The sequence below is a fragment of the Phaseolus vulgaris genome, chromosome 10, assembly GCF_051622355.1.
Source record: "Phaseolus vulgaris cultivar YP4 chromosome 10, ASM5162235v1, whole genome shotgun sequence".
Lineage (NCBI taxonomy): Eukaryota > Viridiplantae > Streptophyta > Magnoliopsida > Fabales > Fabaceae > Phaseolus > Phaseolus vulgaris.
In genome coordinates, this window is record NC_143507.1 from 7,352,779 (window position 1) to 7,367,721 (window position 14,943).

Consider the following 14,943-nt stretch of genomic DNA (forward strand, 5'->3'; position numbering starts at 1 on the left):
TATAAATAAATGAGAAAGGTTAGAGGAAGGAGATCTAGGAGTTAGATGTGTCAATGGGATGCCATAGTAGTTGAAGGCCCTGCTGGTCGACTTTTTGTCTCTAGGCATAAGGTTTTATGATCAAGACAAGGAGATTCGTATAAATGAGGGAGTAAAAAAGTAAGGGTACTGGAATTGTGTAGGAACTAGAAAATAAAAGATGTTGGAGGTGGGGCAGGGGCAACATGTTGCTATATGTGGTGCATGGTATGTTCCTCAAGCGCACTCCCAAATATTCACTGGTTTGGTCAAATGAGCAATTTTGTCATTATCAAGGTTTTTAGTTCTCTCGAGGAAGTGAAGCTTGTGCAAACATATCAAAAATTGTGACTGTGAGAGGCAACACGCAACAGATGCTCACTTCATGAGAATATGCTGCTAATTGTTGTGGATCTGTCAATGTGGCCTTGTAGTGGAAAGAAAATGAAACAGAACCAGGTCTAGTAAGGGAGAGGACTTTAAAATTATTGTCCAACAGTAAGGAGGATACTAGAAAGCATTGCAGGGGGACTTTTGAGTTGTTGTGGTCTTTCCTGCACAAGCCTACATGGAGGTATAGCAAAAGGGTGTATGGCTGCTATTATGCAGGGGATGCTAGCCCAATTCTGCAGATGCAAATTCGGTGCAGGCCATTGTGATGCAGGGGATGCTGGCCCAATTATGCAGGTGCAGATTTGGTGCAGGCCATTGCGATGTTGTGTTATGGCTTTGTGCTGATTCGGTATGTTTATCTCTCCTGATTTTGGTTATGTGATAGCTGTTGTAGATGGTTTTGTATTACAAAATTTTTGGAGGAGTTGAAGCGTATGGGTAGAATTATATGGATGGATTTTAGGATTGTTTTATTATGTTCTAAGCCTATAGGTGGTGTGAACCACTTGTTTTTTATATACTGTTTGGAATATTACTGAAGTATTTTTTATTTATTTTTGTTGATTAAAAAACATAATAGTTATTTCTAATGATTCTATAAATATTAAAGAATGGAATTAACATTTTAAATTTTATAATATCAAGTAATTTTACAATATACTATTTTTTTATCTCTTTTATTGATTACTCACTTCTCCTAGAACCTACTCTTCTTACCAAGTACATTCATTAAGAGTAGTACTAAGAAAATGTGACATTGACTATTAAAAGCTAAATAATTTAGATTTCTTTTTTGTCTAAAACGTCAGTTAAATGTGACAGATTTAACTTTTCACTAATTTATTTATTATGAAAGTTGCATTTTTGGCAAAATTGGAATGGAGGAGTTGAAAGTAAGGGGGTCCCATATGGTGGATTTGAAAGGAACTAATAAAGCTATTACCTTCAATTGTGGTTCACAAGTTGGCACTAATAATGTGTGAAAGTTGACAAGAGAGACAGTAATGGATGGAAAAAGATAATCATGACAAAAATTAGGCATTCAAAATGGTCCCAGTGTTAACGTTGATATTTTCTATACATTAAAAAAAAATAACCATTCATGATGCCACACACATTCATCCTTAAACACAAGCATATCCATGGGGGAGCAGCGTGAGAAGCTTCACATCATGGTGTTTCCATGGCTAGCATTTGGTCACATAGTCCCATTTTTTGAACTTGCGAAACTCATAGCTCAAAAGGGTCACAAAATTTCTTTCATTTCCACACCTAGAAATATCCATCGTCTACCCAAAGTGCCTGAAAACTTGCAACCTTTGGTGGATCTGATAGAACTCCCACTGCCCCGTGTTGACAAACTCCCAGAAAATGCAGAGGCCACTGTTGACATTCCTCACCACATCATTCCATACCTCAAGCTGGCTTTTGATGGTCTTGAACAACCTTTGACCAAGTTTCTGGAGAGATCCAAACCCCATTGGATAATATACGACTTTGCACCTTATTGGTTGCCACCGATATCTTCTAAGCTAGGAATCTCATGCGTCTCATTCTGTATTTTTAGTGCATCTGGTATGTATTCTTTTTCGGATTTTTTTACAAGAAAAGAAAGTGAGTCCCCGCGGAGCAAAGGTATTCCCGAAGAGCATAATGAAAATGATGAATCGGGGGTTTCAGATGTGTTCCGGTTCCTTACAACTTTTAATGGTGCTCAAGTTATTGCTTCAAGAAGCTGCATGGAGATTGAAGGTGAACCTCTCAAATTGTGTGAAAGTATATATAGGAAAACAGTGATTCCAGTTGGGTTATTGCCTCCTTCATTACAGTTCAGTGAAGACAGCAATGATGAAAACTGGAACACCATCCTTAATTGGTTAGACAAACAGGAAAAAGGGTCAGTGATTTATGTGGCATTTGGAACTGAAGTGACACTAAGTGATGAAGACTTCACTGAAATTACTATGGGAATAGAAATGTCTGGTTTTCCTTTTTTTTGGGTTCTGAAGAAGCAAAACACCTCTAGGGTTGAGTTGCAGGATGTGGTTGTGAATAACTCAGGAAAGGGTATGGTGTGGACAACATGGGCCCCACAGGTGAGGATTTTATCACACAAGTCTATTGGGGGGTTCCTCACTCACTGTGGTTGGAGTTCAGTGATAGAGAGTCTTCAAATTGGGTGTCCACTTGTTATGTTGCCCTTCCAAAGTGATCAATTTATAAATGCTGGGTTTATGGAGGAGAAAAGGGTAGGGGTCAAAGTACAGAGAAATGAGCACTGTGGGAAGTTCACCAGGGAATCATTGGCCATAGCATTGAGATCAGTGATGTTGGAAGAAACTTATAGAAGTGAAGCACAGGAGATGAGTAAGATATTTGGGGACAAAGAACTGCACCAAAAATACATTGATCACTTTGTTGATTACATGGAAATCCATATGCCTGCCATGAAGGATTAGCCTTTCTGCCGTTCTATTACGTTGGTTTAAGTTTCTGTTCGTTGTAAGATTTTTAGATAAATTGTTTTGATATCTCTTTTTTAAAAGGGTTGAAACATTCTTTTCTATTTAATTTATTATTTATCGGTTAAAAAAATAAATAATAAAAACAACTTTCAACAAATGGAAGTAATAATACATCTTATCACATCAATATATTAGTTTCCTAACCAAATTGCACCAGTTTGAGAAAAACCCTAATCCTATAAACAGAAATAGCCAATTTCAATCAAGGTAAAAAAAAAGAAAAATATGCACATTTTTTAAGCTATGAGGTGTTAGCTGAAACTTCAATATCACATTCAATAGTGTTTATATCTTACAAGATATGTCCTTTTGCTTTATCTTCAGACTTTTCAGCCCACTTGCAATGGTTTAGTTTTGATTATGATAGCCACATTCATTGTTGTATCACATTAGACCCACATGTCATTCCTAGTTCTATTAGTCAGATATCTTGATTGTGAAATTTTGCAGTATTTTTCTTGTCTCGTATTTGGGACTTGAAAAGAAAATAAAATCATGAAATAAAAAATAATATGTAAAAATTAAAATAATTAGTTGCAATAGTAACTAAATTAGATACCATTTTATAAACAAAAAAAAAATTGATTTCTAAATTAGTTTCTATTATTTTGTATTATTATTAAATAGTTTCTAAATTGGTATCTAATTAGCAATCAAGATTTTTGCTACCAAATTTAGAAACTGAATAATTGGTAGTTAAAACCTTAGTTGCTAGTTAGATACCAATTTAGAAACTATTTAACAATAATACAAAATAATATAAACTAATTTAGAAATCAATTTTTTTTAGTTTCTAAAATAGTCTCTATTTTAGTTATTATTGTAACTAATTATTTTGGTCTCTAAATAGTAGTTTCTATTTCATGATTTTCTTGTAGTGTCAGTTTGAAATTTGTGTTCAGTGCTTCAAAACTTTTCAGACAACTCCTTCATTTCATTGAAGAACAGACTTGTGTACTATACCATGGAAATAATGCCACAAATGAACATAAAATGGCAATTTGAAGTAACCCTCCACGAATAGCAACAAGTGAAAGTGACAGAAAAGGTTTTGGGAAGACGAGGAATAACAATTCTGTAAGGGAAAACTCCAATCCCAAAAGAAATACTACACCAAACTATGCAGAATTACTAAGTAAAACCATAAAAACAGTTAACAACTTAGATTGATGTTTATAGTATTAGGAGATTGAATACCAAGAACTCTAAGTCAACTATATAAAATAAAGGAACATTTCTCTCTCCACATACAGTCCATACCGAAACAAATTTTTCCCAGTTTTGTAATGACAGAAAAGGTTAGCAGATAAATAGTACTGCATAAACCCTATCTATCTCTAAAAACTATTCTACTTCACTGTTTAACTCCCTATCTATCTCTAGTATACAATTTTCTCCCTTTCATTTATCTATGTAATCAATTCTGTTTATAGAGTTCCTACCACTATAAAAAAATAATGATGAAATAAAAACCAATTTTTAAAGATCAAAATAATTAGTTGCAATAGTAACTAAATTAGATACCATTTTAGAAACTAAATAAAAAAATTGGTTTCTAAATTAGTTTCTATTATTGTTAAATAGTTTCTAAATTGGTATCTAATTAGCAATCAAGGTTTTAACTACCAATTATTTAGTTTCTAAATTTGTTCTCTAAAACCTTTGTTGCTAATTAGATACCAATTTAGAAAAACTATTTAATAATAATAGAAACTAATTTAGAAACCAAATTTGTATTTAGTTTTTAGAATGGTCTCTAATTTAATTACTATTGCAACTAATTATTTTGGTCTCTAAAAATTAGTTTTTATTTCATGTTTTGCTTGTATTATGCATTGGAGTGAGTTTTAGCTTTTGTAGTTAATGACCCCCAATTCTCGGTTAAACCCTAACTAACTTCTACAAATTTCTATTTCCAAGCACTGTTGACCATTTAGAATCAGTTATTGTTATTATTGACCGTCTACTGTTTGTTTCTAGAGAAAGGTTGATCTTCTAGAACCTGTTTTTGTAGTCTTTCATCATTTTAGCTCTCGGTTTCCTAGTTTCTCTTCTTCAGCTGTTTCTTCCATGATAGTTTAGGTCAATTCCAACTCTAAATTAGATTTTCAAAAGGTCAAAACATTGAATTCGAACATTCAAGCAAAATAAAAGCTACAAAAAATCATTTTTAAGACTTGTGTAACTTTATTTTTTTGGAAAAACTACAAATCTAATATAAAAACAGAAAATAAGAACAGAAACTGTAAGAAAATACAATTATTCTAAAAAAAATACTAAAAAAAACAAGAATTATCAATGTGCGAATTTGAAGAGAAATTTGTCATTCATCTAATTTTTACATGCAAATAGTTGTCTTGGAAGGTAGGAATTTGTGTAATTCATGGGGGTAAGAACTGCCCAAGAGGTTAAACCTCTCAAACACTTCCAATAATTTTATTTAGTGCATTTAAGTAGGAATCATAATAGTCTGATGAGGATGAGCATGTGAATGACAATAGTATTGGATGCTGGACAAATCCTAATTCGAATTTGGATTATTCCATGCGTGATTATTCCATGCGTGTGTGTCATTTTTCATAGCTTTTAATTTTCAACAATGTATTTGTTATTTGAGTTTTGGTTACTGAGGTTTTTTTTTAAGTAAGTAATGCAGAAGAGGAAGGGAGAGTTGTGGAAGGACACTCTTTCAATCCTTTTTTTTTTTATTTGAACAAGTTTTTTTTATATATATAAATTAATCATTTCTCAAATACTCTATTTAATTTTATTAATTATTTATTGATAAAAATAAATAAATGTATCATCAATACAATTAAATAATATTCTTCTAACGTGTGGTGGGTACTGATATTGGAAACAGAAAATTTATATTACAATTGATTTGTACATCAAAATAAGCAAATTGCACAAAATTGATTTGCACGCATATATTAGCATATTAATTATTCAATTGATACTTTTTCACCAAAAACTTTTATCACCATTATCTTTCGGGAGACAAAATAAATGTCTGAGTTTAATGTTTAACAAATCATTTATCGTTTCTTATTTATTACATGATCACTTAACTAAATGGTCAAAGATTTTTCTTTTATATGCGCCAATTTTAGTTTTCTTTTTATGAATTGACATTATGTAAAATTAATAATATTTAATGTTTGATAGACAAATCGCATTTTTACCATTAAAAGAAAATTGTGGTTTCTTTCTCTTTCTCTTGCTCAATTAATTAGTACTTCTATCCAATTCATTCTTGCTGATCCAAAGTTCTATTTAACTAAACCCCCGGAGCTATATTTTTCTTCATCTTTTCCCACTGTTGATCTTCCTAATCCATATTCACAAAAGAAGAACAAAATATACTCTTGTTGAACATGCAAATTGTAATAACTTGTTTTTTTATCTTAGGTTGTTTTGCACCATGTATGTTTGGGAGGTCAATGGTTGGAATTCAAAGTACATCTTACAATGTGGTGAACTATGGTGCTCATGGCAATGGAGAATCTGATGATTCCCAAGTATATATCTCTTTCTCCTCTACTTTCCTTTCTTCTCCAATTTTATTTATACTCTATACTTCATTTAGTGGAAAATTTCAATGTTTTACTTTTTTATATTTTTCATTGGCAACAAAAGTATACATATAAAATTAGAAATGTTCAAACACATATAAAACAATACATAGGTACAAAAATTGCAAAAATTGTTTATAAATATTTATATTCTTAAAAAGTAAAATAGTATTATATTTTTTTTTATCAGCAATGATAAATAAATAAAGAGAACCACTTCAGAGGTGATTCAACCCGTATACATAACATGACACTATAGCATACCTCACAAACACACTCACTCCCAAATGAGGAAAAGAGCCACCAACAAGAATAGACAAATCGAAAACCACCAAAGTCACGAAAGGTGTAAATACAATAACCCAACAAACAAACAGATCTAAAATCCTCTTATAGAATATCCAACCCTCACTCACAGACAACTAACACTCAACCCCCATATGACAACCTACCAAAGAGACAATAATCAACCGCTTTGAATAAAATAGTATTATGTGGAACATAAATATTCATTCAATGTTGTATAATTAAGGAGATATTATATATGGTTTCTATCTTAATGCTCATTTAGAAGTTTATATTTTGAATTTATGGTAGGCCATTTTAAGTGCATGGAAAGAGGCATGTGGAACAGAAGGGACATCAACTCTAGTTATACCACAAAATAGAGTATTCATGGTGAAGAACATAAACCTGAGTGGTCCTTGCAAGGCCACAAGTATTCATATGCAGGTATATACTAATCCACATTAATATTTCTTAATTTATATTTATATTCATTTAATTGTATTAAATATAAAAGCCAAATTGATCTGAATTTAATGATAACAATAATAGTAAGTAACATATTTTGTTGAATTAATCTTGAAGCTTGAAGGGAAAATAGTTGCACCTCAGAAGAATGAATGGACAAACTATCTGAAAGTTGACGATGAGTCCTCTTTGATTTCAATCTCAGACGTAAATGGTCTGAGAATTGATGGAAATGGAGAAATCAATGGGTTTGGTTCTGCTTGGTGGAAATGCCCTTCTTGTCAAAGGCCAAAGGTTCAAAGAACTTAAGATTATTCTGTTCAAATTTTGAATTATAATCTGCAAAAAAGATTATGAAAGTTTATAATTATGCAGGTTATTAGTTTCCAAAATTGCAATGATCTGAGAGTTAGTTATCTGAGCATCATTGATAGTCCACGAGCTCACGTAGCAATAGATGGTTGCAGCAATGCTGTCTTCTCCAATATCAATATTCATGCTCCTGCCAACAGCCCCAACACTGATGGATTTGACATTTGTGCTTCAAAATATATCACCATTCAAGATTCCATTATAGGAACTGGTGATGATTGTATTGCCATCAATGGTGGCTCCTCCTTCATCAATGCTACAGGAATTGCATGTGGACCAGGCCATGGAATAAGGTTTTTGTATGCAAAATAGGTTAATTATGCCTTTTTTAGTACTCATATCATATGCTCAAAATTCATCAGTTAACATGCATCAATTAATCAGTGTTGGCAGCCTGGGAAAAAATGGTGTGCATGACACAGTTGAACAAGTTTATGTACGAAATTGCAGCTTCACAAACACCCAAAATGGAGCAAGAATCAAGACATGGCAGGTGAAACTAAGATGCTTTCATTTTGTACCAAATAAACAGCATTACTCATTTTATATATCTTGTTAAATTTTCACAGGGTGGATCAGGTTATGCAAGAAAAATCACTTTTGAGAAGATCACATTAACAAAGGCTTTCAACCCTATAATTATAGACCAGAACTATGGTTATGATGATTTCGAGGTACTCACTAAACTTTAGATTCATGTTTATATCTTGTGATTTCAACTGTTTATATATCTTATTAAAGTTGCATTTTGAAATTTGCCATAAATAGAGTGATGCAGTGGAAGTGAGTGAGGTGACATTCAGAGGGTTTGAAGGAACAAGTGGAGATGAGAAAGCTATTGACCTAAGTTGCCACTCACCAGGTTGTTCCAACATTGTGTTGGATCATATTAATATTGCCTCTTCTCAACCAGACAAACCAGCTTCTTGTTCTTGCAGTAATGCCCATGGAACAACTACATCTACCATTCCAAATTGTTCTTGCTTATTCAAATGAATTCTTTGTTTATCACGTACATATGTATAAGTGAAATGATGAATAAAGAATAGCTATTTAGTTTTTATAAATGTTATCCTCGAACTCTAATTCAGGTTTTTTATTTTATTTTATGCCTTTTTTCTTTTTACAGTATCACCACAAGATAAAGAAATTGCCAAAGTTGTATTTCATAAACATATATCCACTAAAAGAAAACTAAAGTTAAAACAACTCATACACCTTAACTCCTATTTCTATAAAACTCTTTAATGGAACCTTTTACAGAAGGTGAATTTAACCTTAACTTAAAAAAGACTTATACATTTTTAATATTTTTTTCTTTAATTTTTATATAATTTTCCATCCTTGTTCTGTTGAGATTGGAGAAAATTTTTGAAGGGATATCTATAAAAGGAGTTTGAGACCCCTAGTAAATGATACAAACCAAGCCAAAAAGAAGATGACCAAGGATGCACATTACCATTTACACTATGAGAAGTCATCTCAACATTCAAGTGAAGAACTCACCAAGGATCTAGCAGACTTCACTAGAGGGAGGAATTGACATAAACCAGAGCATCTAATGTTCTTCATGCTGGTCTTCTTAAGAATAAAACAAGTTGTAAAAAGTTTGGGCTCTCTTTAGGTCCAAATAGCAAGATAGGTTAGAATAGGTGCCTTTAGCATTAATAGGAGTGCTTATAGCAAAATGAAATTGTTTCAAGCCCACTCTTTTATGACAAGGCATCTAGCTTTAGGATTTTTTACCTATCTTCTAGAAGTTTAAGTTTATGGTGCGGTATTGACTTTGGTCAATGCTCCTAGCCGCACCATTTGCTCCTTTTCCATCCTACCCTTCATGCTTGTTTTCCAAGGCTCCTTCACCCATAAATATGATGCCTACCTCATTGTATTTTACATGTAAATTTTGAATAGAAAAGTTAGTATGCACAAATTGTGTGAGGTGTTTGTAAGGTTTGAATCCTCTTGGGTAGGTCTTATCTTGAGTAGTGTGAGACTCTCAAGTGGCGGCCCTTCACTCATCTTGGTGGATACCACACCCCAAGTGGCGTGAACCATTCTCACAATCACTCCATAAGCTCCTCTTCTTCCACTCTTTTCAATTCATTTCCATTTTCGCCTTTCATACATGTCTTTCTCTTGAATTCTTGCTCTTGGTTTTGCTTTTGTTATATGCTTATGGTTCATCTTTTGGTTCGACCATGAACACCATTGATGTTTACCTTATTGCAATTTCCATTCCGCATTGCATTCCATCTATCACTTTATATTGATTTTTCATCTTTGCCTTTGTGAAGTAAACCTTCACACTTAACCATTTGGTTTAGTTCGTGTTGAGTGGGAATCTTCCTTAGGTCTCACCATTAAAATTCTAAAATCCCAACTTTAAGTAAAGTGTCACCATAAAATGGAACCATCTAAAAATCAACTGACATCAGTAAAGGTATGTTGTTTCTCAATACTTGAGACTGAAACTTATATTTATTTTGTATTCTCTCATTGACTTGATCGTCGGAGTGTAATCAACCGGTAGAGCCCCCCTTTGTTCCAGTGGAGAGACATCTTGAAGCACCAATTGGAGACAAATTAGAAGAGAAGGTTGCCTAGCCAATCCGTCCAAGGTCAACCGGCGAGAGCAATGTGCATCACGCATAACTAAGACAATATTTGAAGAAGTTTTTTTGATGGTTCAACATAAAGAGGAAGTGGCTCCATAGGTCCTTGCTTGTCTGACCTATAAAAGACTGAAGTGGAGTATCAAAGACTTGGGATGACGTGACTAAGTAGAAATAAAATTGTTTTTGTTATATGTGTGGTTTCTTTTCCACAGATAATGAGAGTACATAACAGAATCTGGATTGTGGTAGACCGAGTAATGAATGATGCTTAAATTCCTTTTGGAGAAAATGGACAAAGTTTTGAAAGATTATTAATTTTAGTGGAAGTACTATCCTGGGAAAGGAAATTTGGCTGCAGATGGTTAAAATCACGAGAAGACATAAATATCAACACTTAAGATTATATGGTTGGTGTTGAGTGAAAGTTTCAACAATATAAATTTGGAAGTTATAGTACATTTGTTATAACTAACGAGTTTCTAGAAAAAGTGAGAGTAAGAAAATTGGTGAAATTGAATTTGAAGATTATTCTAATATTATTATGTACTGATGAAACTAAAGAAATCTCTGTGGGAAACGAATGGTATATTAAGATTTAGAAACAAAATATGTACGCCAAGGATGAAAAATTGAAGTAGATGGGTCATCTAAGAGTCATGAAAGAAAGTTCAGTGACATCTAAGTATGATCTAAGGGTATCAAGGTTTCAGGAAGTTTATTTGGTGACATGGTATGAAGGAAGATAAAGTCAAGTATGCAGTTACTTGTTTATCTGTAAAAAAATAAATAAAATGAAGGTTAAACAAATAATGAGTAGGAAGTATGTTAACATAGTTTGACATTCGCAGGATGGGAGTGAAATAATATTTCCATGAATTTTCATACCTACTTGTCATTCATAATGAAGAAAAATGACTTTGAGTAAAATGGGATGGATTAATAAAGACTACGCATGTTCTACCTATGGAAGGGAATTATATGTTTGAGGTTATGCAGATAATTGGGTGAGTTAAGAGGTATGAGTTTTGATAGAATTAGAGGCCTTAAAAAGATGGGGGGTGAATTGTTTTTGAAAGATTTTCACAAGGATTGAAGGTAAAGTGAAAAGCTATGAAGAATCAATCAAATTAAAAATCTTTTCAACCAATAGAAAACTGTTTTTAAGTTTGATTTCACAACCAGTTGTTTTATCGAAACAACCGGTTGTTTATACCAGCAAATTTAAAAAACAATGTTAAAACAATTTAATGAGCGTAGGGATAGAGAGATTCACACAAGATGTTTATACTGGTTCACTCTTAACCAAGAGCTACATTCAGTCCTCAGCTAACCACTGAGAATTCACTATGTAATCAAACCTAAATTACAAAACACACACCAAAAGTGATGATCTTGAACCCCTTAAGAACACACACCACTTTTGACAAACCACACAGTTTTCAAAAACACCTTCTGAAACTGCACCACACAAGAACACACAAAAAGACAATGTTTAAGGAAGAAAAGGAACAAAATACAGTTGGGTAAATCAAAGCTTAAAGTTCAGAAGTACAAAACCCAATCCTATTCCACACACTTGAGATGATCCAAATCTTTTCAAATCTTGAAAGCTATTTTTTATTAATCTCTCTTTCTTAGTTAATGCTAAGAAGTGTGTAAAAAACTTTTATACTCCAATCGAATGGTCAAAGCAGTTAAATCAAAAACCAAAAGTTGTTGGAATCATTTAAAACAAATTAAAACCACTTAACAAAGTTTTGTTAAGGTTCTAAGAAAAACAACTAGTTGATTTCTCAAAACAACAGGTTGAATTTGTTTGACAATAAAGCCAAAACAAAGCTAAGTTTTTCCAAACCATTTAAAAACCACTAAGTTTCAAACAACAAGTTGAATCGACATTTCAACAGGTCGAAATTTCACACCCTTTTAGAAAATCCATCTTTTCAAAAAGATTAAGATTCAAATGAACTTGGATCATCTTAAAGAGTAAATTAACATTTCAAAGACTACTAGAGAACACACACAACCAGTAGCAAGGTCTTCAAGCTTTCCACTTGGATTTGGAGACATCAAAGCACCTTGTTCAACAATCTCCCCCTATTTGATGAAGACAAATCCCTAGTTTGCGTGTGTTGTAGTGTTTGAACTTTAAAGATCTTGCAAAACAAAATTGTATAGCATAGAAGACAATTATAGCAGCAGGATAAACTAGATTTGAAAAGGCACACATAGATCTGCACATGCATATGCAGAATAATAGAAAAATAGTGCCAAAACCAGTGTGTTTGAAACAAAACTAGGCAGCAGAATCAATGGTGTATCAGAGCATGGCAGCAACAGTTCTAAACAGATTTAAGCACACCATAGAGTAGCAGAATTATAACACATAAACCCTTAATTTCTCCCCCTATTTGTCTTCACAAATGGGCTAAGAGAATGAAAAAAACAAAATTAAGAATGGATACCCAACTCATTTCTTAAGAAGAAAAACCTATTTCAAGACAGTGGCTTAGTGAAGATATCTGCAAGTTGCTTTTTAGTTTCAACAAAATAAATTTCACAATCCCCATTACTCACATGATCCCTTATAAAGTGGTGGTGAATCTCAATGTGCTTAGTCCTTGAATGCTAAATCTGATTTTTAGTGAGATTTGTAGCACTTGTGTTATCACAAAGCAAAGGCACCTTGTTGGTCTTTAAGCCAAAGTCTTCTAGTTGTTATTTAATCCAAAGAATTTGTGCACAACAACTACCAACAACTATATACTTAGCTTCTGCAATTGAGAGAGCCACACAAGCTTGCTTCTTGCTATTCCAAGATATGAGGCTTGCTCCAAGAAGATGATATGTGCCACTTATGCTTTTTCTCTCTAGCGTGCACCTTGAAAACCATAATCAGAATATCCAACCAAGTTTATAGGAGAATGAGAGGGATACCATAAACCAACACTGCAGCCCTAAGAAGAAGAAAAACTCCCCATCATAAACATTTCAAATTCCTCTTGCATAGCTGCAACAAATTCTTAAGTGCATCACAAATGGATTTAGGTTCAATTTGAGATACTAAAGTCATGTGTTTGTAGTAATTTAAGATAAAGTTTCAAATGGAGACTCCCTTATCAATCTGTCGAATGATGTTGTCGACATAAATGTCTCTTGGAATTCTTCATTCTTTGGGCAGATCATCCTGATGCTGAATTTCAACAGGTTGTTTCGTAGAATCAACCGGTTGTTTTTTGGACAGGGTTCCAGCTTCTGTTGAATGGTGTTCTGGTCATCTTCTTCTGCATAATTCTTCATAGATTTTTGTTCTGTATGGTTAGTTTCATCAAAGACAACATAAATTGACTCTTCCACAATCATAAGTCTTTTGTTATACACTTTATAAGCATGGCTACTTAAGGAATAACCAAGAAAGATACCACTACCCGCTTTTTCATCAAACTTGATTTTGGGTAAACCTACCCGAAGATCTCTTTAAATCAATTTATTTAGATGATGCATGTGGATGTGTGCTATCCTTCAATGTAATAACCATGATTCCTCATGTTTGGTTAGAAGGCAACCAATAGATACAGAATGTGAGATATCAAGTAAATAGACATTGTTGATTCTTTTACCAATCAACAAAACTTCCTGTGATTTGGGCAGGCTTATCTCACACGTGTTGGGCTTTGAAGGTTATTGATAACCTTTGTCACACAACTGACTTATGCTTAGGAGGCTATGCTTTAGACCTTCCATAAATAGCACATCATTGATTAAGAAGGTGTTCTTGTCTCCAATGGTTTCTCTTCCAAGAATTTTCTCTTTGTTGTTGTCCCCATAACTCACATGACCATCTTGCTTAAGGAAAATATTGATAAAATTGCCTTTATCTTTTGTCTTGTGCTTAGAACAACCAATTTCCAAGTACCACAAGTGCTTATTTTCCATTAAAGAACCCTGCAAGAAACAAGATCAAGGAGCAAGATTTGGTCCCCTTACGAATTTCAGTCAAATCATGTTAGTAGGAACCTTAGAAACCTTTGGAACCCATTTCAAGATACCTTTAGGAACAAAAAAACCTCCTTACTTTGCAGAATCTAACAGAGTGACCCCTTTTCATGCAATAAAAGAAAATTTGAACCAGTTGTTTCGACAAAACAATAGGTTGTTTTCAAAGAAACTGGGAAAGGGTTTTGAAACTGATATGTTCTTGCTGTTTGGGTTAAATTCCAGTCCAGACTTTCCAAAAACACAATTTTGTGAGGCAATAACAGTTTCAAAATTGATTGGCCTTTGGAAAACTTGTCCACGTTTTCACAAAATAGTTGACCTTCATTTGAAGAGAAACAAAATTTTCACAAAAGCTAGATTCAACACAATTAAAAGAAGAGTTTTGGTAAATCATTTCTAGGTTTTCAAAATCAAATTTTGAATTGTTTAACTCTTCTTCTAAGGTCTTGACTCTGTTTTCCAACTAATTGTTTTCCCCTTTCAATTGGTTGTTCAAAAGGGCCAACCTATTAGCTTCCTCGTGAGTTTCTTTGAAGGTATCAAGAAGTTGACTATAATTTTCAAAATTAATAGAAGTGCTTTAACTTACACTGTTTGATTCAGATTCTTCCTTTGCCATCAAACATAGATTGGCTTCTTCATCTTCCTTAGATGATGAATATGAATCATCATTGTATACTCTTCTTGATT

At 33.2% G+C, this 14,943-nt stretch overlaps 2 protein-coding genes across 2 annotated transcripts; both read left to right on the top strand.

Annotated features, from left to right (window-relative positions):
- Positions 1-1,471: 1,471 nt before the first annotated feature.
- Positions 1,472-2,975, top strand: LOC137819421 (putative UDP-rhamnose:rhamnosyltransferase 1). Its single transcript, XM_068623271.2, has one exon. It carries the CDS (start codon positions 1,554-1,556, stop codon positions 2,868-2,870), a length of 1,317 nt encoding a protein of 438 aa, XP_068479372.1. The 5' UTR covers positions 1,472-1,553; the 3' UTR covers positions 2,871-2,975.
- A 3,338-nt stretch (positions 2,976-6,313) lies between these two features.
- LOC137813028 (putative polygalacturonase At3g15720) lies at positions 6,314-8,632 on the top strand. Its single transcript, XM_068615308.2, has 7 exons — positions 6,314-6,457; positions 7,109-7,243; positions 7,382-7,558; positions 7,640-7,929; positions 8,021-8,129; positions 8,206-8,310; positions 8,405-8,632. The coding sequence occupies exons 1-7, from the start codon at positions 6,314-6,316 to the stop codon at positions 8,630-8,632; spliced, it is 1,188 nt and encodes a 395-aa protein (XP_068471409.2).
- The last annotated feature ends 6,311 nt before the right edge of the window (positions 8,633-14,943 follow it).

Excerpts from the sequence above, each read along its gene's own strand:
- LOC137819421 (XM_068623271.2), top strand. The coding sequence starts at position 1,554 with ATGGGGGAGCAGCGTGAGAAGCTTCACATCATGGTGTTTCCATGGCTA.
- LOC137813028 (XM_068615308.2), top strand. The coding sequence starts at position 6,314 with ATGCAAATTGTAATAACTTGTTTTTTTATCTTAGGTTGTTTTGCACCA. Across the intron at positions 7,930-8,020 it reads GGACCAGGCCATGGAATAAG|TGTTGGCAGCCTGGGAAAAA; the intron begins GTTTTTGTATGC and ends TCAATTAATCAG. Across the intron at positions 8,130-8,205 it reads CAAGAATCAAGACATGGCAG|GGTGGATCAGGTTATGCAAG; the intron begins GTGAAACTAAGA and ends AAATTTTCACAG.